This window comes from Amblyraja radiata, chromosome 16 (assembly GCF_010909765.2).
Source record: "Amblyraja radiata isolate CabotCenter1 chromosome 16, sAmbRad1.1.pri, whole genome shotgun sequence".
Lineage (NCBI taxonomy): Eukaryota > Metazoa > Chordata > Chondrichthyes > Rajiformes > Rajidae > Amblyraja > Amblyraja radiata.
The window spans coordinates 13,056,801-13,082,021 of NC_045971.1; the positions used below are offsets into that span (position 1 = coordinate 13,056,801).

The 25,221-nt window shown below is 40.2% G+C and overlaps 1 protein-coding gene across 5 annotated transcripts in view; it reads left to right on the forward strand.

Moving 5' to 3' along the window:
• tlk2 (tousled like kinase 2) overlaps nucleotides 1–25,221 on the forward strand; it is an 88,984-nt gene that overhangs the window by 16,190 nt on the left and 47,573 nt on the right. For 4 of the 5 annotated variants that reach the window (XM_033035110.1, XM_033035112.1, XM_033035114.1 and 1 more), the window contains exons 2-5: nucleotides 13,850–13,935; nucleotides 21,239–21,307; nucleotides 22,985–23,057; nucleotides 25,141–25,184. In XM_033035110.1, the coding sequence (XP_032891001.1) occupies nucleotides 13,850–13,935; nucleotides 21,239–21,307; nucleotides 22,985–23,057; nucleotides 25,141–25,184 (272 nt within the window). The remainder of the gene's footprint in view (nucleotides 1–13,849; nucleotides 13,936–21,238; nucleotides 21,308–22,984; nucleotides 23,058–25,140; nucleotides 25,185–25,221) is intronic. The other variant, XM_033035111.1, reaches the window with a different exon arrangement.

Sequence of the window (25,221 nt, forward strand, 5' to 3'; positions counted from 1 at the left end):
ATTTTCATGTTCCATCGCTCAAAATTATTTTTCCAGACATAACATCAAGACGCATTCATCATTTAGTTTACTTATTTGAGGTGTCTCACCCTGTGTCCTCCTTGCTGGATGAAGACTCGATGAACTTTCCCAACGCCCTGTTCCCAAATTTAGATTTAAAAAGCCAGTGCTGGAATAACACTACGGGTCAGGCAGCATCTCTGGAGACCATGGATAGGCAATGTTTCAGATCAGGACCCTTCAGCCAAATTATAGTAGGGGAGAGCAAGCTGGAGGAAGTGTGGTAAATCTATATTATACCTCTGCTGAAGTGTTTCACTTACTGTGGGGATAATTGTTTCTAAATGACACTGTTTGGCCAAGTGAGCAAGAAAACAAAAGGGAATATATTTAACAAGCCAACTCAGCCGGTGTTCCATATTTGGGAAGTGAGACTATGATGCTGTTATGCAGGGCATTTTGTGAAACCACACATGAAACAAATTCTCTCAGGACCCTAAGAAAGTGCTTACTTGCCAGGGTTGAGAGTTTAAAATTCCTTGATGTTTAATATTGCCAATATCTGTTGTGGCCTAACCACATTGAATTGCGAGCCAAGTAGGCACACCAACGCCTCTATTTCCAAAGGATACCGAGGAAATTCAGCACATCTGTAATGACTCTTGCAAACATCTACTGATGCATCACAGAAATTATCCTGTTGGGTTGTATCACAGCTTGGTTGGGGAACATCCGTGGTCAAGCCTGCAAGAAATTGCAGAGTTGTGGATGTAACCCAGTCCATCTTGGACTGTTCTCCCTTACCATTGACTTAATCTACACTTCACATTGTCTCGGATAAGCAGCTAACATAATCAGAGGCTTGTCCAATCCTGGTCATGCCTCCTCCTCTCCACTCCCTTCGGTCAGAAGATACAGAAGCTTGAAAGTGTGCACCACCAGACTCGGGAACAGCTTCTTCCTCTGTCATCAGGCTTCTGAATGGTCTTTCTATAACTGAAATGCTGAGACTATTTTCTGCACTCTATCTTTGCCTTTGTATCTTCCCCTTTGCTCTATTGTACTTGTGTTTGACTTGATTGTATTGATGTATAGTGTTATCTGATTGGATTACAGGCTAAACAAAGATCTTCGGTACACAAAAATGCTGGAGAAACTCAGCGGGTGCAGCAGCATCTATGGAGCGAAGGAGATAGGCAACGTTTCGGCCTGAAACGTTGCCTATCTCCTTCGATCCATAGATGCTGCTGCACCCGCTGAGTTTCTCCAGCATTTTTGTGTACCTTCGATTTTCCAGCATCTGCAGTTCCTTCTTAAAAACAAAGATCTTCACTGTAGACATGACAATAATAAAACCAAAAACCTGCAAAGTCATTGCATTGATTCCACAGATAAAAGGGTGTCATTGAGGAGGAGTAAAATTGGCCAGCACTGTGGAGTTTAGAATAATGCAAGGTGATCTTATTGAAGCGCAAACAATTCTTGGAGGATGGAATTCCTTAACCATCGGAATTTAGAGCTAGAGAGCACACTGTTGGACCTAGGAAGCTGCTATTTGAATGAAGAAAATCTTTAGATTTCTCTGTTAGATAGGGCCCTGGATGCTTAGTCTTTGACGATATTCCAGACAAATGATTTGTATACAGACAGAAGCAATCAAGGGATATGGGGATGAGGCGGTAACGTGGTTAATAGAACAGTATAGCACAAGAACAGGCCCTTTAGCCCACAATGTCTACCGAACATGATGATAAGACCAACCAAGATCTCCCTGCACATAATGCATATTCCTCAGTTCACTGCGCATCCATATACCTATCCAAACGTCTCTTAAAGGCCGTGATTGTATCTGCCTCCATCAGTACCCCTGGCAGCATGTTCCAGCATACGTCTCCTCTGATTGGAAAGCAAAATTAAAACGTGCCCCCCCCCCCCCCCCCCCCCCCCACATCTCCTATAAACATTGCCCTCTCTCCTTAAAGCTGTGCCCTCTAGTATGTGATGTTTCTATTCTGCAAAAAAGGATTTGACACTCCATCCTATCTATACCTGATCATTTTACATACTTCTATCTGGTCTCCCCTCAACCTCTATCGTTCCAGCGAAAACAATCCAAGTCTGTTTAACCTCTCGCTGTAGCTAATGAAGAGGATCAGCCATAATCTTGAGAAGCTGTATTGCCTACTATTTGTAGTCATGGAGTCGTATAGCAAGAATAAAAGGCCATTCAGCAATTTTTTTTAGACTCAATCCAGCAAGTCTTTCTCTGTAAATCTTAACTGATAAAACATCACAACCTGGTCTCCTGAATGCATGAGTAATGTTGACTGTATCGTAATCATTCAACTATAGAAAACCTTATCTCTGCTTAGATACTTATTTCTGAAGGTGCTTTGAAGCAAATTTATCTAGCTGGATATTTGTTATAACTGAAGAATGTTAATGCCCTGGCAATATTTTTCACCATGTGGCGGTGCTGTATCATTTTCTATTGACACTGCTAATTAACACTTAATCGTGGAAACATTTAATTTGTCAACATTTCCAAAAATAATTCTGAATTATGATTCAATTTAATTAGAAGCTATAACTTTGAAACAGTTTTAAAAGTTGTAAAGGAAAGTTGGTGATATTAATGGATATTAGGCAGGGTACTTTCAGGTCCTAATTATGATGATCCTAAGGTTGGATGACCATCATAAAATAGATAACATGTGACTACAATTCAAAATTAATGTGGGCAGACATATAATCAGTTATCCTGTGTGTTTTATGGCGCCAAGAGGAATCCAAGATGGCTGAAATGGTCTGTTTTCAGCAAAAGTGGTTGACACTGTTTGTTGGAACACTGATGGCTATGTTTCTTTAAATAATTCCTTGGATGTTCTGTTTGAGATTGTTACCTGCAGTCCTCCAATCTAGATAAACATCAGTTTAAGAAAGAACTGCAGATTAAAACCGATTTACAGACCGGGTGATGGGTGGGGAGAGAAGCAGGTATATCATCACTTTTTATTGGGGGTTTTTCTGTTTTTGTCTTATGATTTCTTTAAGTTTCTCTAATTTCTTTTATTTACCCACTCTTCAACTACATTTATTTGGTAGTTTAGGGGTTCTATTCTTACACATTCACTTTTTCTTTCATTTTCTTTTTTTCTTGCTCTTTCTCTCTTCTATTTCTTCTTAGCTAAAATTAAAATTGAAGCAGTACAATAAATGTATTTTGTCATATGCCGCGGTTTATACTTTTGTACACTGCTTCTAATAAAAAAAAATTTAAAAAAAGAAAGAACTGCAGATGCTGGAAAAATCTAAGGTAGACAAAAATGCTGGAGGAACTCAGCGGGTGAGGCAGCATCTATAGAGAGAGGGAATAGGCGACGTTTCGGGTCGAGACCCTTCTGAACAAGGTTCATCCATTCCATCTCTCCAGAGATGCTGCCTGGCCCGCTGAGTTAATCCAGCATTTTGTGTCTACTTTCGATTTAAACCAGCATCTGCAGTTCTTTCCTACACATTTCCTCCACAGGTAGGGTAGAACATGGCTGATGGGTAGATTGGGAGGTGGTTTGTTTTGCCTGATGCTTACAAGGGGGTTTCTGTGTTCTCCACTGAGTTCTCAAAACCATACTGACTGCTCAGTCTTCACTTGGAGGATTTTACAGATTTTAGTGGTATTTTTCCAAAGTTTTGAGATTCAGTATCCACAGGCTTTTAGGAGGGCAAGGATTACTGGTTTCTGATCGATTATGTTTTGTTCGGTTAGAGGACCTGATCTTCAAAATACCTTTTTAATCAATCAGCTATGATGGCATATAGAATGTGTGGCAAAGTTCTTTGATGAGAGGGGGCTACTAAGTTATGGGTGGCACTCCATCTTTTCCATGGTCTTGTCATGAATCTCTGCTTGCCCCCGACTGACCTTTGACAATAAAGATTCATGTGGAGACTTGGTCCATGTGGAGACCCAAGAGATTACAGATGCTGGAATCTGGAGCATAAAACAAATTGGTGAAGGAACCTAGCAAGTCAAGCAGCATCTGTGAAGGGAAATGGATAGACGACGTTTCGGGTTGGGACCCTTCTTCAGATTCCGTGTGTACTAATACACTGCTGGTAATTTGGTAATTCTTCACATGTAGGCTCAGTACAATGGAGAGTTAATGAGCTGCACATAATATCATGTGCACATTCTATCCTATATTAACACTAATATTTTCAAACACGGGTCTTCCATGAAAACTGAGGCAAATTTCTATCTTCAATACTAAACTTATCTATTAACAGTGTAAAGTGTCAGTTTACACATGGCACCATTAAATTGTAAACTAAAGAGAATACTTAAAAATAGCCTTGATTTAGCTGGGATGCAAGTTTCTGTTAGTCTGAAACGAACCACACCATCAGAAACTCTAAAAGATTTTGAGGGGCTCAGACAGGAAGGAAAATGACATTGAGGATATTTTTAATATTTGAAAATATTGTGACTTCGTGCCATGGGTATAAATTATTTTCAGTGATCTTAATAAGAATACAAATATTCAGCCCCAAATTTCCATATTGCAGGTCGCTAAAACTACTCTAAGCTGGAACTATGCGAAATTCTGCAAAGAAGCTGGCTCTAGTTTGTTTGACTAGGTTGTTAATTTCCTGATCACAGGGCATCATAAATTGTTAGTCCCCTCGTGATGTATAGCAAGTCATGTTGGTGTCCAGAACTGTGGTTTAAAAGCGTGATACAGTATTAATAATTAAATATGCTATGGAAAATATAGAAAATCTGTTTTTGAGCATGAAGATTGGGAGATACAAATCAGTGAATAGTTAAATTAATTAACACATTTTATAGAAGAAAGTAAATTAATGTTTTTTATTTCTCACATTCATCTCCATTCAGATAAATGGATTGACATTTCCTGATTAGAAAAATAGATTGCCCATTTTAAGTTTTAGGAAATCTGTGGAGGTTTATGGTTCACTACATTAATTCAAATCGGCGTGTGGTTGGAACTTGCTGTCAGTCAGTTGTATGGAAGTTTTGGACTTTGAGTTTGCTCGAAGGGTCCCGAAATGTGCATAGTCACAAATATGTGACTATGGCTGTTCCAAGTATAACTGCTGACTTGGCAAAAACGTCAGGTCCTATTTTTCCTACTCACCTAAAGCAGATCCCTATTGTGTGTGTGTGTACTTTCTAGGGTCCAGTTTTAACGTACTTTCAGCCACCCATTTTTAACTTGGAGGATTGCTCCTCGTATTTAACCAGCAGCTGTTGACTTTGCTAAACCAACAGCAAGTCGGGAGACTACATTTATTTGTTTGTGATATAACCAATTATGTAATGTCAGTATGTTCTTTTTGGGGACAATTTACAGCCTGCAACTTTGTAAAAGTACAATGAGTACATTTCTGTCTGCTCTCCACCACTCCCAAAATGCAGTGTACGTGTGGATAAGTAAAATTACCATGCAGTTTATGTTTTAACCTGCAGTTTATGTTTTGAGCACGTAACCATGTGAAAGCAATCCTACACATTCTAGGGACAATTTATATTTACCAAGCCAATTAACCTACAAACCTGTACTTCTTGAGTGTGGGAGGAAACTGAAGATTACTGAGAAAACTCACATGGCCATGGGGAGAACATACAAACTCCATACAGACTGCACCCAAAGTCAGGATCAAACTCTGGTCTCTGGTGCTGTAGGGCAGTAACTCTACCACCGTGTTACCCTGTGATGTAGAAATGTGAAGTGTGATGTGGAAATCTGTGTGCTGCTATACGAAGCAAGCTGTGAAAAATTGTCCATGTTTGCAAATGGAACACAATTTTTCATTAAACGCATCAAAATTCCCAAATTAGGTAAACAAATACTGCGTTTAAAGATTTTGAGAGCAAGGATGTTTCATCCCAATTAATTAAATACATTTCTAGCTACAGATGGCATTTGTTCGAATATCAAAAGTTGTAAGAAATCATGATTATAGAATCATGATTTGCTAAGAATATATTGGACCCCATAACAGTAATAATAAAATAAATGTAGTTGGGATACATTTTTGCCTTTAGCTCTTTGAGTATGCTAAAGTTCAAGTCTTCAGTACTTGACAAATTATTTATTTGCAATTACGGTACAGGTTTAAGTTTGTGCTTCAGATTCAGTTTACTGTCTTTGACCTCCTTGCAACAGTAAACCAGATTTCTGACCTATTGGTCATTATTGCCTAGCTGAATAAAACAAATGTTAATTGTCTACATAACTGCCACACCCATTATTGATACTGATGAGCAGGGTTGAATTAATGTCAATAATGTAGCATTGTACGCCGTGATCGATACAATAAGTTTCTTGTTCCTTTCTATGTTACTGGAGTTTCAAGCTGTGAAGATACATGTTCTGCAAGTTTTCCAGTCCCTGAAACATTCTTGTATTAGCTGAATTGTTTAATCCATCTTTATATCATTCATCCCCAAAAATCTATTCCACTGTTCATTCATATCATGAGATCGGATTGCTACTTTCACCTATCTTGGCTCTGTAACCTTTTAATAATACATTAGTCTTCTGTGAGAGAATGTTCCAAATCTTTGGCATCTTCCGTAAAAGGAATTCCAAACATTGTGATTGAATAAGTTAGTTCTGAATCGGAGAACCCTGCCATCAGACTATTTATTAAATCCTTCAATTATTCATATCATTCCACAATCAAAGGAACCTGCCTCTATATTGATTTTTTGTAGATGGTGTTCTTTAATTTACAATATATGGAAAATTCAGACTTTTCATTATCTGAGACAATGAAAGATATGGTTACTTCTGCAGCTCATTGAACAGATTTCCCAATTTGGGATTTGTCAAAGCAATATAAATAATGTTGTAGTCATCTCTATTCAAATGCATTGAAGGTAGACAAAAGCTGGAGAAACTCAGCGGGTGAGGCAGCATTTATGGAGCAAAGGGATAGACGATGTTTCGGGTCGAGACCCTTCTTCAGACTGATTCAAATGCATTGTTTCCTTTGTGGGCCCATTGGGAATTCCTGGCTTTATGCTACCTCCATTGTCAACTCTCAGGGCCCACAAAGTTTTTTCTTGTGAGGTGTCGAATTGAGTTTCAGCCACTGAGAATGTTTGAGGTTATATTTGTGTGTGAGGATGTTCAGCAGATTTGGCAAAATTGCAAAATTAATGCAAAAAATGAGACTGGCAGAACATGGAATATAGAAAAAACAATAGTAATGATCACAAGGAGCAAATTGATCTAAGTATAAATCTGTTTGTATTTTGTTCAAGGGAAACGTGTTTAGTGTTTTTGTACAAGGTGAAAGTTCTTAAAATATGTGGCTGAAACCTGTGTTCCTCAAGGAGAAGAATACATATTCTTCAAGCAGAAAAATGCAGCCTTTTGAAGAAGGGTCCAGGCCCGAAACATCACCTATCCATGTCTTCCAGAGATGGTGCCTGACCTGCTGATTTACTCCTGCACTTTGATTTTTTTTTTAATTCGTCAAAATTCTGACGTGGGTTAACATTCCCCCAAACTTTGGCCTACAACTGTGGTCAGTTGTTTACTAACTTGAATTGGCTCCTGAATTGTACATTCCAGTTTTTGAATACCTTTTTCAGATTATTTGTATACCCTGTTCTTCCCATCTGCAATCATTTACAGACCTACAATCATTTGGGCTATCTGCAATCACCAGTGTGGAAGGATTTTGTATTTGTTCCTTTTGTAAGCTGTTCTTTTGTTTGCTACGTATTCAGGAGCCAAAGGTGTAATCTCTCGAATTCTGTCCATATAGACAATCAAAATGCTCCATCTTTCCACCTATAAAACATTTCTTAAAATGCTATTCTGGTCAAATATTTATATTCCTTGTGCAATGAAAGATGTTAGAATTAAAGCTCAAGCATGGATGCTTGAGCATTTGCAGTGATGGAGCTGTGAATTATTAGCTCCAATAAAGAAGTGAAATATTATGACATATAAATGAAAATCCTTTCATCTTGGCCCAGAGTGCAGGTTGTTTGTAGGCCTTCACATCGACTGTTGACCAGCTGTTTGCGCATGGAAAAATTCTAGACCAGCCTGTTTATGCAATACGTTTCCTAGCAGCAGTCACAATGGAAATCTTGCCTACATTTTCTTTTGTCTTGCCTGACTTCGAGGCTAGATGTAGTAATGCATCTTATCCATCTGAAATTTGTTTATTGGTTTGCTTCTGGACAATGTATTTATAAACTAAGTACATTTTTCATTCAGACTTCATTCCTGGACAGCACTGTAGCTGATTGCGATCTGTGTTGTAGGTTTGGCTAATAGTTAATTTTGTTCTCATCAGGTCTCTACCATTTATACTTTTTCCTGATATCTTCTGTGCTGAGATTAAAATGACTAAATGTTTTTGTTTAAAATTGCACAACACAAATACCTCAAGTATTGGAGAAGTAGTTCATTCTGTAAGGCTTTCAGATGTTTAAAGGCTTGATAATGTGTTTACATTTGTGGGTTTATTAAATGGAATTGTAAGCAAATCTAATTTTAGCAGGAGCAAAGACCAAGTCTATAATCAAATTAAAGGAGTAAGTTCAAAAATCAGATGTAATTAATTTAATGTTCCTCTTTGAGCAATGTAAACACCTCCATTACCTTTGGGAGATGCTAGTCTTTCCAGTAGCTATCATTTTGGTCTTTTTTTAAAAAAGCAAAATAAACGGGGAAATCTGTCATGAGGGACTGAGTTAATAACGTCAAATGTAATTGGGCAACAATCAATAACTTTGCCCTGCTGGGTCTGAAGCTGTGCAGTTTCTTATACTTGAGATTTTTGTATTTTTACTGCCATTGAATATTGTTTTTGGTGCAAATATAATTTTGTTTTTTTAATTAAACCAAGACTTGCCAGCAGCGAGAGAGAAATGTCTTTTTAGCATGTGTTTTCCCCCCTCAGTGGTCATCACGTTGCTAAGATCAGATCAAAATTGCATACAATGTGCAATAAAAAATAATTGGAGATGTTAGTTTATACCAAAGATAGACACAAAATGCAGAGTAACTCAGCGGGTCAGGCAGCATCACTGGAGAAAATGTATAGGTGACTTTGGGCAGGGACCCTTCAGACTGATTGCAGGGTGGTGAGGGAATGGAAGCAAGAATAAACTAGGATAAATCAGTGCTGGCAACAGATGACCTGGGGCAGGTAGGTTCCCTGTTCTCTGCTTGAGGCCATTTTATGTGGCCGTAAGAATGTTGGTACATGTTGGCTTCATCCCAATTTTCTTTACTGATCTCTTCCAGCTATCACTGAATATGTTTTTGCTTGCGTAAGTAGGCACACATTAAGATTGTAGATGAGCAGCTTGTAGCACAGTTGCCGTGATTTAACTGACATCAGAGTGTTCGCTTTTAAGGTCACAGCTCAAACAATTCCATGGAGTGGTATCATTAGACATAGTGTAATTGCAGCTGCCTGTGAATTCCCAAGTCAGTCAGTGTGGGACTGTAACTATAAATTTGAGATTATGGGTTCATGACTTTTTTATTTCAACACATAATTGTACCTACAGATGTGTGATTAGCCATTCAACATATTTCAATATAAATTTCTTGTTAGTATAACATTTAACATTTGTTCCTCGCACACAACTTGTTCTGCTGAATTTTTCTGGCACTGAATTTAGCCATCCATCATAGGATCTTGAGACTTATCATCAAACTGTCCTACCAAAACCATTTACTTACTGAAACTTCCTACAGAGCAAAGATAATTTGTGATTCTGAAACTTCTTCTTTGTGTAAGGAAAGATTTCATCCATTCAGTTGGTGTTTTTAATTTATCCCATGGTTCCCACTTTGTCCTGGATCTCAGTCTCTCATCCAATCTCTTTCCAGTTCCCATTTCCCCAGCAGTGATTGTCTCATTTGCTATTTTCATTAGACTTTTTCCTATAGCTTGCAGCCCATCCAATTCGGTTTGCTGGTCACCATACTAGTTGATATTGAATAACTGTACACTTATTTAGATTTTCTGTTCTTCCTAATTGTCAGTATTCCTTCAAATAGGCATCCTCAATTGCTCCATCTGTCCCTTCATGTGATATCCAACTTCTCTTCTGTTTTCTCTTGCAAATTTTGGTGTCCATTTCTTAGTTTTGTGACAAATTTTCCAACAGATCTCTATGTCAATGTTTATAAACAGCTGGACTAAGAATCATGGTTTGCAAATTCAAATTCCAACATGGCAATATGAAAAATATCATATGCCTGTAGTTGAAAAAGTTGGATTGTTACGTTGGTGCATGAGAAGGTCTTGTGGTGTTTATCTTACCCGTGCGCTCCATCATAATAAGGGCCCATTTCCACCTCTAACTTGCACCTCATTAACCCTCACTCTGCCTCTTAAATGAGCAGATGGATATGTTTTATGATTGTTGGGTTGGGAGGTGCTGCTCCTGTTGCACAATGTGCAATCCCTTTTGCTTAATTTGGTACTTATTGCCTCTTTTGCTTTTTGCCTTTGTGTTCCACGTGCTGTTTCTAATAAGGACTGATTACCTGCTGTTGTCTCCTGTATTGTAGTATCTCCCTGTAAGTAATTGGATCCATCTTCAATTAACACATGCTTGATTAACTTTATCAGGGTTTTCTTTTGTGCTTCGAGTCCCAAGCCTCTAAATAGATTGAAATGGTTTGAAAAGAGAAATTAGGAGATAACGGCATTTTTCCTCCACAGTTTTCTGTGAAGAATTCGAGGAAAGAGAAACATAAAAGCTTAAATAACCATCTTCTGCGAACTAACCAAGAAGTCAAAAAAGAAGAAATAATGTTAGTGTAATTAGTAGATCGAGATTTATTTTACTTTATAAAATTGTGGAAAAGCTGACATTTCAGGAAACCCCTTGGAATCATTACTGCTTGCATATGTGGTTGGCCATATTATTTGCATTGCTTACATCCATCTGAATTTTACAGTGGACTGTCAAATCGAGAATGGTGTGCTTTAACTTGGAGCTTTCTCTGTTCTCTATTCCAAATTTGGCTCCAAAACAGTGGTACAATATTTAATTTGTTCCATGGAAAGTATTTCAGTACTTTCATCTGGGACCAATGGCCTTCTTAGCAGTTTTTATTTTGGGTCCTGCAAAATCTCTTGGCCACAGACTTTATTAAAACCTTGCTCTGAAAATAGCTACAAGACCTGAATAACAATGAGATGATTAACTTTCTTTGACGTCAGGGTAACATTTGAACTAGTGGTATGGAGCCCAAGCAAAACTAAAGTTGAAAGCTCTTCAATATCTGAAGTCATACCTAGTTGACAAGTATGTGGTTATTTAAGGCAAGTTAACACTATTCCAAGCCAATAATGCTGGGGTTCAACAGGTGGTACCCTAGGTTCAACTATCTTCAGTTGTTCTTGTCAGTTATTAACTTTCTATTATAATATAAAAAATCGGTTGCTCACGAACTATGATGATCAGTTCTGTGGCTGTATGCAGCTAAAACTGAAGTACTTTGGGCTCAAGTCAATAACCACAGTCAAAATCTCCATGTGTAACAATCTCTCCTTGGCTTTCAATTACTTTCTTCCTATATCTCTCACCATCAGAGCACTGATGGTCATTATTGAATTCCATCAACCATTCCTCCGCCCACCTGGCCAATCGATCCAGATCCTGCTGCAATCTTTCACAACCATCTTCACTATCTGCAAAACCGCTCACTTTTGTATCATCAGCAAATTTGCAAATCTTGCCCTGAATGTTTTCTTTCAAATCATTGATGTAGATGACAAAACGGAAACGGGCCCAGCACCAAACCTTGCCCATCTAAATGACTGTATAACCTATATCTCAGAATACTACCAGCTACACAACATACACGCAAACAGGAGCGTGTCAATGAATAGGTGTGATTTAGCTCCTAATTTCACAGTTCCTTGCCACCACCAACATAGCACTAGTTAGGAATGTGTTGGAATGCCAGACAAATATAGTTCCAACGAGATTCGAGAAACTCGTACCTTCCAGGACGACACAGCCAGATTTTGATTGGGCTTGCAACCAGCACCCTGAACTCAGTCCCTCCACTGCTAATGCAATGCAACTGCATTGTGTACTATTTACAGGATGCACTATAGCAATTTGCTAATGTAAAACAATCTGTGATTTTTATTATATTCAACATGGCACTCTCTTATACTCCTATTCTAAGTGTTTAAGAGAGCTTGGATAAATTCTCATCCAAACGACACAAAACAAAGGCCTGCATTACATAAATCCTCTGCATTTTAATGGTGATCTTAATTATCGTAATGAGTTATCCTCAGTGTCCAAATCATGAGTGTCATGCTTAACTATCCTCGTCTTCTTTCCTCAGTCTAATAGGATTTGTTTTCCCGTCCTACCATTCCTTCTGGTGCTGTTCTGATCTTTTCCCACCCACCTATTTCTACTTTAGGTGCCTTTAGCCACTGTTACTAATCTTTCAGCTGCAGCTCAGCCCAGAAGAGCCCTGATTCATCAGCTGATGGAGAATAAGGTCTTGTCAGTGATCTAACCTCTTGGATTTTCTTTCCGTCTGGAGTCAATGATGGAAATGCCAGAGCTACTTTAGACTTTACAACTGTTCTGCCACTTTTGTCCTACCAGCAGCGGTGGAGTCTGGGATTTTGAATTTGATTTGAATCCTTTATTTGTCATTCAGACCTTTCGGTCTGAATGAAATGCTGTTGCCTGCAGCCATACATGTAATAATAACAAAACACAATAAACACAAATTAACATCCACCACAGTGAGTTCACCAAACACCTCCTCACTGTGATGGAGGCAAAAGTCTTAGAGTTACTGTCTCTTCCCTCCTCTTCTCCCTCTGCGCCGAGGCGATACCCCAGATGTGAGATGAAAGCTGTCATTCTGTGGGCATGGTACACAAAATTGCTGGGGAAACTCAGCGGGTGCAGCAGCATCTATGGAGCGAAGGAAATAGGCGACGTTTCGGGCCGAAACCCTTCTTCAGCATCTGCAGTTCCCTTTTGAACATTCTGTGGGCATGACTGGGTCAGGCTGTGTGTCTAGGCTTGTGAATCAGCTCTCCCATTTAAATGTTCATAAAGGGGACCTTGCTGGATGTGGCTTTGCTATACCTGGGTTGGCAGAATCAATCTTCTTGTATTGACGTGTTTTATCTATTTGAAGCTTTTGAGTTGTGCGTTAAGCCTTTGTGGGAAATATTACTGTGTCAGGTTACATTAGGTTGGTCCCACGTAACCTGAATCGTTTGTAAGTTGAGGGAAGCCCGCTTCCCTACGTTTTAAAAACTCATCTGATTCATTAAGTCCATTTATGCCAATGTTGTCATTTCATAGTTACTTTTAACTGATGCTGGTTTACATTTCAGATTGTTTAATTATATGTATATAAATGTCCCAGCTGCTGGTTTGAAATGTGGGAATAATTAGACTGGGAATAATTAATTCTGTATGTTGACCATTGCCCTTATTTTGAATTTGTTTTGATGCTATGTAATTTAGGGAAAAAAATATGATAGTAGTTGAGACCTGACTTTTTGCACTGTTCACTGATTACCTGAAAGGTGTAAAGGTGATGTGTTGGGCCTGAAACGGGTGCAAAGATGTTATAAGGTGTTAACATGTTTATTTGCATACAGAAGCAATTTTATTATGCTACTAATGTGATGATGAGAGCTGACTAAGGAATGACTGTTTTAAAGAAGTGAGCACCTGCAAGGTTTTGACTATAATGTTTATTCCTATTTATGTAGCCATTTTGACATTACGTGCTTTCCATAAGACTATATCAACTAAATTGTGTTCATTCCTTTTCAGTAGAAATGATGGAAGAATTGCACAGTCTCGACCCGAGGCGGCAGGAGCTGCTTGAAGCAAGGTTTACAGGGATGGGAGTCACTAAAGTAAGAAACAGTAGCCACCCTTTGAAATTTTGATCAATGCTATATTTATCTTGAAGAACAATTTAGAAAATGAGGTTGAATGCCTGGACTTAGACAGGTTGGGAGAGTGGGCAGAGAAGTGGCAGATGGAATATAGTGTAGCAAAGTGTGGAGTCATGCTTTGTGGTAGTAGGAATAACGGCATAGACTATTTTCGAAATGGGGAGAGAATCCAGAAATCAGAGTTGCAAAGGGACTTGGGTGTGCTAGTGCAGGATTCCCCAAAAGTTAATCTGCAAGTCGAATTGGTAGTAGAGAAAGCAAACTCAATGCTAGCATTTATTTCAAGAGGGCTTGTATACAAAAACGGGGATGTAATGCTGAGGCTCTATAAAGCACTGGTAAGGCCGCATTTGGAATATTGTGACCAGTTTTGGGCACCATATCTGAGGAAGGATGTGCTAGCTCTGGAGAGGGTCCAGAGGAGGTTACAAGAAAGTATCAAGTATCCCAGGAATGAGTAGGTTAACCTATGATGAACATTTGTCAGCACTGGGCCTGTACTCGCTGGAGTTTGGAAGAATGGGGGGGGGGGGGCTCATTGAAACATACAAACATACAGATTAGTGATAGGCTTGAATAGAGTGGATGTGGAGAGGATATTTCCACTAGTGGGAGAATCTAGGACTAGAGGTCATAGCCTCAGAATTAACGGACATTCTTTTAGGAAGGAGATGAGGATACATTTCTTTAGTCAGGGTGGTGAATCTGTGGAATTCTTATTACAGAAGGCTGTGGAGGTCGTCAGTGGATATTTTTAAGGCAGAGATAGATTCCTCATTAGTACCGGTGTCGGAGGTTATGGGGAGAAGGCAGGAGAATGTGGTTAGGAGCGAGAGATAGATCAGCCATGATTGAATGACGGATGGGCCGAATGGCTTAATTCTACTATCACCTTATGACTTAAGTTAAGTTTTATTTTTATTTTTTGCCCGAAGGGGCTGATTAGTCTTGTGCTTAAGTTTACCTCTGGACGGTTCTAATTCTGACAGAGTTTCAATGCAGAACTTCATTATAGGCCCCCAGTGTGCACCAGGTGTTGGACGAGAAATTTCTATCTATTTCCAAGCCAGGACAGTGTGGGACTTTTAGGGGACCTTGCAGATTGTGCTGCACCTATGTGCTTGCGATACTTTGATTTGGCGAGATCCTGTTAAAATAACTTTGGTGAGCTGCAGTTTGAAATAGTTTATTGATCGTGGCCACAGTGTGCTGATGATTTGGACTGTGAATGTTTAAGGTGATGGAAGTGATCTAATTTAGCTGATTGCGGTATCCAATAAGGAAACGTCCAATTTCTCATCTCATGCAATAAACTCCATCTCTCACTCAATCCAGGCTGTCTGGAAAGTTCCTATTCATGTGTTATCCCTCACATTCCTAATGTTGGCATTGTGAAATAGGTTCTGCAACGCTGCTTGGTTATACCACATTGAGTGGAGGAATTTAATAGCATAGCCCAAGGGGGCTGTTGGCAATAACACTATTGAACGGCTAATGTTAAATTTCTCCATGCCAAAATCAAAATGAATGCATGAGTCATCCAGTATAGCAGGCTCTATCTGTTTAAATGTGCAATGACTGCAGTGTTTGAATATTTTTAAGGCAGAAGTAGATTTTTGATCAGCAAGGGTGAGAGGTTACTGCGAGTAGTGTTGAATGCCAAAGTCATGTTGCAGTCAGAAAGACCATAATCTCGATACATTGTGGAGTATGCTTGAGGGGGCAAGTGCTCCTAATTCATGTTTGTATTTAAGAAATTATGCTTATGAACATGGATCCTCATTGGCAGTGCGCAATGACTTTCGCAGAGTTCCCATTTTGAATGGTCTTGCATTCCAGCGGGGTTGTTGTGGGACCCACTACTCGCTGGAGTTTTGAAGGTTGAGGAGGGACCTCATTGAAACTTACAGAATAATGAAAGGCATAGATAGAGTGGATGTGGACAGGATGTTTCCACTGGTTGGAAAGTCTAGGACTAGGTAGTTAATCTGTGGAACTCATTGCCACAGAGGGCTGTGGAGGCTAAGTCAGTGGATATTTTTAAGGCAGAGATAGACAAATTCGTGATTAGAACGGTTGTCAAGGCTAATGGGGAGAAGGCAGGAAAATGGGATTAGGAGGCAGAGATCAGATTGTATGGCGGAGTAGACTCGATGGGCCGAATGGCCTCATTCTACTCCTACAACGTGAACTTGATCGGAACTGTGGGTAGGAGTGAGAAAGGCCTGAATTGCAGTCAGTTGCATGTTTTCTTCTCTTGCTGACGGATATTCCTGAAGTACAGAATTATTTATTACTTAATACTGTGACTCTCCTGTCCATCTTCTGAAATGTAGCAGTGTCCAGGTTCTTTGTTTACCAAAAGGAATTGTGGAAAGAAGGCAGTGGATTAGTTATATCTAATCTGGCTTTGATTCTGAATCCATAAGCTGTTGCTTATAAAGTTAGTAGTTTTATAAGCAACAGCTATCCCAAGTTTTAAAAAGTCACACACACAGGATACTTCCACTCAATATGAACTATCACTGACAGTGACTGACGTGAAAATTACTCCATCATCTCTAGCCTGGAAACTTGAATGCTTTGGCATTGTCATTGTTGCCCTGAGTGACACATGAAGAGCGCAAGATGGTGAAATATTTTCATGTAGTCTTCGTAGATTGTTATCAGAGATGAGTTGGTCTAGCATTTAGAAAGACCAAAGAGATGCTTGTTGACTTTGGGAAGGGAAAACCAAGGAATCAGTTACCTGTCGTCTTTGACAGGGAAATGGTGGAGAGAGTTAACAGCTTCAGGTTCCTGGGTATACACATCTCTGATCTGTCCTGGACCCAGCACATTGAAATCACAAAGAAAGCACATCAATGGCTCTAATTCTCAGAAGTTTGAAATTCAGCATGTCACTGAATGTTCAACTGAATTTCTACAAATGTGTGGTGGAAAGGGTACTGACGGGTTGCATTGCAGCCTGGTTTGGAAATATGAACACTCAGGAATGAAGGAGGCTGCAGAAGGTGGTAGACATTGTCTGGTGTATCATGGGTACTGACCTCCCCACCATCGCAGGAATCTACAGGAAGCACACCTTAAGAAGTTAGCAACTATCATCAAAGACTATCATCTTGCTGCTACCATCAGGAAGAACATTTTGGAGCCCAAATCTATTATATCCAGGTTCAAGATCAGTTTTCTCCCATCAGGTTCTTGAACCACCCTGCACAACGCTAACCACAATATCACCTCTGCATTGAAACACTGCAGATTTTGAATTACTATGAGTGCTCTATACACACATAACTGCAGATGCTGGTTTACAAAATGGACACGCCGCTAGAGTAACTGCAAGTTAGGCAACATCTCTGGAGATCAGCGTAGGTGATTCTTGGGTTGGGAGCCTTCAGACTGATTGATTGTGGAAGGGGGGGGAGAATGCTGGAAGAGTTACGAGGAGGGGACAAATTTAGACAAATGGATAGAGCGGAGGGGGGGGGGGAGGGGGTTGATTGGCATATGGATAAACAAAGCACAGAGCCCAGAGATGGGAAGAAGGCAAAAGGCTTTGAGAATGGAGAAGATTTGCAAAATATGATGCCGGAGGAAGAAATATAGGGGAAGGGGAATAGGGATAAAATGGATAGTAGCAGAAATGGGTGTGTGGGGTGTTGTTGGTAGGTTAACTAAAATTGGAGCACTCAGTGCTCATTCTGCTGGGTTGTAGAAAACCTGCACCGTCGTTCAATATGATCATGGCTGATCATCTAAAATCAGTACCCCATTCCTGTTTTTCCCCCATATCCCTTGATTTCTTTAGCCTGAAGAGCTAAATCTAACTCTCTTGAAAATTCTCCAGTGAATTGGCCTCCATTGCCTAATGTGGCAGAGAATTCCACAGATTCACAACTCTCTGGGGAAATTTTTTTTTCCTCATCTCAATCCTAAATGGCCTACCCCTATTTCTTAAACTGTGGTTCTGGACACCCTCCACATCGGGAAAATGTTTCCTACATCTAGCCTGTCCAATCCTTTAAGAATTTTATATGATTCGATAAGATCCCCTCTCCTTCTAAATCCCAGTGAATACAAGCCCAGTCGACCCATTCTTCCATCATATGTCAGTCCCTCCATCTCTGAAATTAACTTGGTGAACCTAAGTTGCACTCCCTCAAAGCAATAATGTCCTTCCTCAAATTAGGAAACCAAAATTGCACACAATATTCCAGGTGCGGTCTCACCAAGGCCCTGTACAACTGCTGTAGGACCTCCTTGCTCCTATACTCAAATCCTCTCGCAATGAACGCCAACATGCCATTAGCTTTCTTCACTGCCTGCTGTACCTGCATGCTTACTTTCAGTGATTAATGTACAAGCACACCCAGGTCTGGTTGCACCTCCCTTTTCCAAATCTGATACCATTCGGATAATAATCTGCCTCCCTGTTCTTGCCACCAAAGTGGATACGCTCACATTTATCCACATGATATTGCATCTGCCATGCATCTGCATACTCACCCAACCCATCCAAGTCACCCTGCAGCCTCATAGCATCCTCATTGCAGCTCTCACTGCCACCCAGTTTTGCGTCATCCGCAAACTTGGAGATGCCACATTTAGTTCCCTCGTCTAAATCGTTAATATATATTTATTGTAAATAACAGGCCCAGCCAGCACCGAGCCTTGCGGCACCCCACTAGTCACTGCCTGCCATTCTGAAAAGGACCCATTAATTCCTACTCTTTGCTTCCTGGATCCTAACCAGTTCTCGATCGAAGTCAATCCCCTACCCTCAATACCATGTGCTCTAATTTTGCACACTAATCTGTTGTGTGGGACCTTGTCAAAGGCTTTTTGTAAGAACAGATACACCACATCCACTGGCTCTCCCTTGTCCATTCTACTTGTTACATCCTCAAAAAATTCAAGGATCAGTCAAGCATGATTTCCCCTTCATAAATCCATGCTGACTTTGACCGATCCTGTCACTGCTTTCCAAATGCACTGCTATAACATCTTTAATAATCGTCTCAAGCAACTTCCCCACTACCGATGTAAGGCCAACTGGTCTATAATTCCCCGTGTGTAAGGAGAAACTGCAGTTGCTGGTTTAAACCGAAGATAGACACAAAAAGCTGGAGTAACTCAGTGGGACAGGCAGCATCTCTGGAGAGAAGGATTCTCCATTTTCTTTCTCCCTCCTTTCTTATTAAGTGGAGTTACATTGGCTACCCTCCAGTCCCCAGGAACTGATGCAGAGTCGAGAGAACATTGGAAAATTATCACCAATGCATCCACGATTTCTAGGGCCACCTCCTTGAGTACTCTGGGATGCAGACCATCAGGCCCTGGGTATTTATCTGCCTTCATTCCCAACAGTTTACCAAGCACCATTTCCTGGCTAATGTGGATTCCCTTCAGTTCCTCCCTCCCACTCGATCCTCGGTCTCCTAGTATTTCTGGGAGATTGTTGGTGTCTTCCTTAGTGAAGACAGAACCAAAGTACTTGTTTAACTGTTCTGCTATTTCCTTGTTTCCCATTATAAATTCACCTGTCTCTGTAAGGGGCCTTCATTTGTCTACACTAATCTTTTCCTTTTTACATATTTAAAGTTATATTGTAAGCTACCTGAACGGAATATGAGGTGCTGTTTCTCCAGTTTGCATATGTATGGCCTCCTCTGGTAATGGAGGAGGCCCAGGACAGAAAGGTTAGAATGGGAGTTAAAATGGTTAGCGACTGGGAGCTGCAGCAGGCTTTGTGGACTGTGCGCGTGCTTGGCGGAAAGGTCCCCTAGTCTGCACTTGGTTTTGTTGATTGTAAAGGAGGCCACATCAGGACCACCAAATGCAGTAGATGAGGTTAGAGGGTGGGCATATAAACCTTGGTCACACTTAGAAGGACTGCTGGGGTCCCTGCGTGGATTTGTGGATGGAGGTATAGGGCTAGGTATTACATCTCCTGTGGTTGCACACCACCGTGATTGCTCTACTTTTATTTTACCTTTTTGGTTTTTGTACGATCGTGACTAGTTTACTAAGTATAACTGATAATTTATTGTATATTCAATTTTGTTGCTGCGTCTAATGTACTTGTAAAGCCACAGCAAGTAAGAATTTCATTGTTCTGTTAATTTCTGGTGCTTATGACAAATGGTCTTGACTTCACTTTCATTGACAACAGATATCCACGTTTCATTGCCATTTAATGATCCACCACTATTCACAAGATGATATAATTGCAGACCTTGAAGATAATCTAATTGATTGTGCCTAGCTTTCAATAGCATGCTCTTTCTGCAGCTTAATACATATGTTGTCCCATGTTGCTTTGCGGATAAGGATTCATTTTGAGGTCTGCCTCGTGTTGTTTCAAGCATATAGTCACAAATACAGGTCTAGGGTTGGTTCATGATAATGTGTCAACAACTGGCATGAAGTTACAGATTGGGGTTGAATAGCATTCAACTAATGATGTTGTGCTGTTGACTTGCTAAATTTATGCTGAATCATTCCTGTTGTTGGGGTGGGCTCCGCTATAGTATCTTTGGTGTTAAGCTCCTCGGTAGTGTGAAGTGGTGCTGTGAAACTGTGGAGAGTCTCCCACATAGGTAAAGGTACATACATTAAGAGGGATTGGTATCCCAAGCATTAATTCCCTGGATTCTGAGGGGTCTCATGGCAACATATCAAAATGAGGAAAACATACTACTAAATATCACGTACTACCTTCATCTGATGAACCAGTATTCCTACGTGTTGAACATAACTTAGTCGGAGTTGTAAAGATGATTCCATAGATCCCGCATGTAGAGACATGCTTTTGTTTCCACGCGCACTGTAATCTTCATTATATCACCGCCATTGTAATGAGGTGATGTGTTGTAACATGTATACTGGTGAGGATGAGTTAAAGTAGATCTTCCCCTCGACTTGGTTCCGTCAACACCCATCTGCATGCTCAGTTAGATGGTTTTATTGTTCAGGTCCTGACCAGGTTCTTCAGTAGCGTGGTTATCTAAAATAATTATTGGTATGTCTTTCTAAAAATGATGTCTTGAATAGTCATTAGTACAAATTTGAAGGGCCTTTAGTTAATTTTCCTGAACTAAATATATTCCATTCTAGGGCACTGCAGTTAATATTTGTTATGAACAAGGTGAATTTGCAACAGATAATCATTGTAAAACTGTGTTTAATATTAGATGCATATTTAATAATGATGATTAAAGGATTGGGGGAGAAAAATCAGCGCTCTTTTCTTTTGTAGATACCAGTAAATGAGTCGTCCAACCAAAGCTTGTGTAGCTTGGGATCGCTAAGTGACAAGGAATCAGAGGTCAGTATTTGTACACTGTGGATGCATCATGGATGTATTGATTTGTATGTACGAGACAAGCAAAAGTTACATCATCTTTGGGACTCGTATTCTTGTAACCTCCAAGGTCACATTGAACTGACAAGTTGCCAAAGAAAACAGCATGTTCCTTGGACACAAATTCAAATTTAAATGGTAATTCCTTCCACCCCAGTGTGATGCTGAAGACTCCTGCTTTAAAAATTTTTAATAATCTTGTTTCAGTACGTTCAAATCCCAACATGTGCAAGGATATCTGTATGGTGGCTGTGGATTGCAGCTGATATCTGGAGCCCTCTTTTTAGTTCTGTGCGGCATCTTTTGAAATCTGATCTTTAGTGCCATTATATGAAAGGAAAGTTTGTGTCATCAGCAAATTGAAAAGCAAGCCTGTGATGTCCAACTTCTTCAACTGGTGGAGTAAACTGGCTGTTTCCAGACAGTGAGTGACTGACCTCCTTTAACAGAATGAAGCTGTGATGCACCAGCAGATGCTGATTAGAGAGCAAGTTTAATTAGATTAGATTAGATATTAGATTAGATCCTTTATTTGTCATTCAGACCTTTAGGTCTGAACGAAATGTCGTTGCCTGCAGCCATACATGTAGTAATAAACAACAAAACACACAATAAACACAAATTAACATCCACCACAGTGAGTTCACCAGGCACCTCCTTACTGTGATGGAGGCAAAAATCTGAGGGTTACTGTCTCTTCCCTCCTCTTCTCCCACTGCGTTGAGGTGATACCCCACCGGGCGATGGTAAGTCAGCTCCGCGAAGGGGCCGGTTCAAACTCCGCGGCCCGGGGTGGTCGAAGCTGCCGCCTTCCAGTCCAGCGGACGCAGCTGTTGCCGCAGGAGCTCCGGAAAACAGGCACCAGCCTGTGACCTGCGAGCTGCTAACGATGTCGCCTGCTGGCCCGCAGCCGTGCCCCGGATTCAGGTCGCCGCCGCCAGAACGCCGCCTCAGCCACCGGAGCGCCGTTCCAACCCCGAGCTGGGCCGCCCTCACGGGAGCGCCGTTCCAGCCCCGAGCCGGGCCGCCCTCACAGGAGCGCCGAGTCGTGCCCTGCCCGAACGCCGCCACAGCTCGAAGACGGCCAGCCTCGCGTTGGTGAGTACTGGCTGGCTCTGCCTCCGGAGCCTCGAGGTCGGTCGCAGGTTGGAGGACGCCAGCTCTGCCATTAAGCCTCAGCGCAGACGGAGGCAGAGAAGGGGGATACGACAAGAAAGTCGCATTCCCCCGAAGGGAGAGACAGAAAGCCCTGTTTCAGCCCCCCCCCACACACGTAACACAACCTAATAACCAAAAATTTAACTAAACAAGACAAAAAAAACAACACAAAAAAGTAATAACAGACGGACTGCAGGCGAGCCGCAGCCGTTCAACAGCGCCGCCACTTCTGGAATAATCCCAATACGACTTCTTGATTATTGATCAATTGGCAGCTTTTGGATTGTCCTTTATTTGAAGAATGTGTTCAGCCTATATGTTGCTGGTTGGTCTGTATGTGGTAATGTCTCCTCTTAATTCTCACTTTTTATTCTTCCCCATGAATTTGTGGGATGGTTATCTTAAACGTTTCTGTCATTTATTGAATTTTACAGACCAGAAACATTTAAATGTTCTTAGGATTTTTTTCTATTTTTCTCCTAGACACCAGAGAAGAAGCAAAATGAGCAAAGAGCAAGGAAGAGAAAGGCAGATCCTTACAATGATGCCAATCAAGGTGAGGTGCTTTTCTGCTAGAAATTGTCCTTTACATATGGCATATTACTGTTAAAGCTCACTGAGAATAAGTTTAATTTGGAAAATAACATGTTACCGATGAAAGGGATACCAGCCATACATTTTGTTTTGAAGATATATTTGCATAGGTTGCTCTAATACGCCCTTTTCCTTATATTTACACCATATTAGTTTCTCATCCTTACTTAATTGTAATTAAATTTTGCATTGGGAAAATCTAAAGCACTTAAAATGTCCCTTGTTTACATTCATAATTTGTATTTGTATATTACCCTGGCACAGAAAGAACAAATGTGCTTCACATGATCGGACAAATGTTTAGTGTGCTGCCATGTTCAATACAACAAGGAGATGCCTTTTTAAATACAGTGGTTATTTATTCCAGAGAAAATGATTATTTGATCTACTTTGTTTGTCTGAGTGAAGGTAACCAATTATTCCCAGGGCCCTGCTGTTTCATCACAAAAAAACGAACAATCTTCACCAATGATATTCAGAAATCTCAGTTGTTGAGATTTTTCCATATTCCCACTGCCCCTTGGTGCAGTTCAAGTACTTTATTTAGCAATAGAACCTAGAACCTAGTCTGTTTTGACGAGATTAGGATTTACAAAACAATTGATTTTTAAAAAAACATCGAAAACTGTGCCTGCCAAGAACCATGCAGGTAGTTCTGTTGCTTCCATAACGCTAATTGAATATAATACATTTGACAATTTAATAAACAATATTTATATTATGTGGCCCAAATTGGTTACAACAAGATTTCTCAATTGGGAACTAGAGAACCACTTAAATGTTACTTTGACATTGAAAAGCATTAAAAAAACACTCATGGGGGAGGAAAACCATCTAGAAACAAAAACTTCTTGCAGTAATTAGACACCATTGCATTTTAAGAATGCAGGCACATTTCATCATGCAATCGCTTCTAAAGATGCTTGCGCAATGAAATATCATTAAATTATGACCATATTGTGTTGAATATTTTAGCTTGCAATAGCAAAAAAAACATGGCTATTGAAAAGAGCGTTTTGGTTCATGAAAATCCTGCGAATCTGAAACTCTCCAGCCCTTAACCCCCATTGACAAAATTGCTTTTGTATTATGTGCTTTTGTACATGATTTTCTATAAAGTGAGTTTTCTGAGAAATGCAACTATTGCTTTATAGCAGAACTATTTGTAAATGATGTGGCGCATTAGTGTTCTAACCATGTGAAATTGAAATTGGGTACATCTCCATAGATGCAATGTGTTCTATATCTCCTTCAATGTTTTTCGACGTAATGACCTTGCGCTATCCTCCTCCCCATTCCCCAAATTAGAAGGAAAGGAGCATTTAAGAGAAGCATTGGAAATTGGGTTTGACGAACGTTGACCCATGCCCATGTCAACACTGCTGAATGCCATGATGAGTGGAAATGGGACACTTATTCAAATGGCTCCAATTGCATAACTTAGAGGCCAGTATTAGAATTGAGCACATTTGCTATTGACAATATTACTTGAGCTGCAGGAGCATGGACAATTTCCCCAGTCCCACAAAGTAACATTCAACTTGTGCCAGTCCTGCTACCCAGCCAAACTTGATGGGTCATTTTGAGTCTCCTGCCTTGGATGTCTTCACCGTCCCTTTCACATTCTCAGTTGTAAATTAATGCATATGAAATGAACTACAGTAAAACTCTTGATTACCTGGCACATTTGGTACTCTGGTACTGGACTAGCAGATTTTCCAGATTATTAGATGTTAATTGTCTTAATACCCCAGCACATTTTAAGTCCTATTTCTAGATGTTAGTGAATTAGGGGTAAGTATAAAAGGAGACCAAAGGCCCAGTAAGTGGCAAACGTATGCAGCAACTGTTACCTCGTGAGCCAGGTGCGAGACATTGAAAATTTTAAATAGTCTGTTGGTGGATTATAGATTTTTTGTTATATTGTTAGAGCAACTTGTGCAGATTGTTTCATTTGTAGAAGATTGGAAAATGGATTTCATCTTTTTAATTGTTTAAAGGAATTATTTTATCTTATTGCTAATACTTCTTTTGTTTCTTTGTAGGCAAAAATAACCCAAGGGGACATAAAATTAGTGATTACTTTGAGGTAAGCCACAGAGTTTATTACAAATGGCATGTCATTA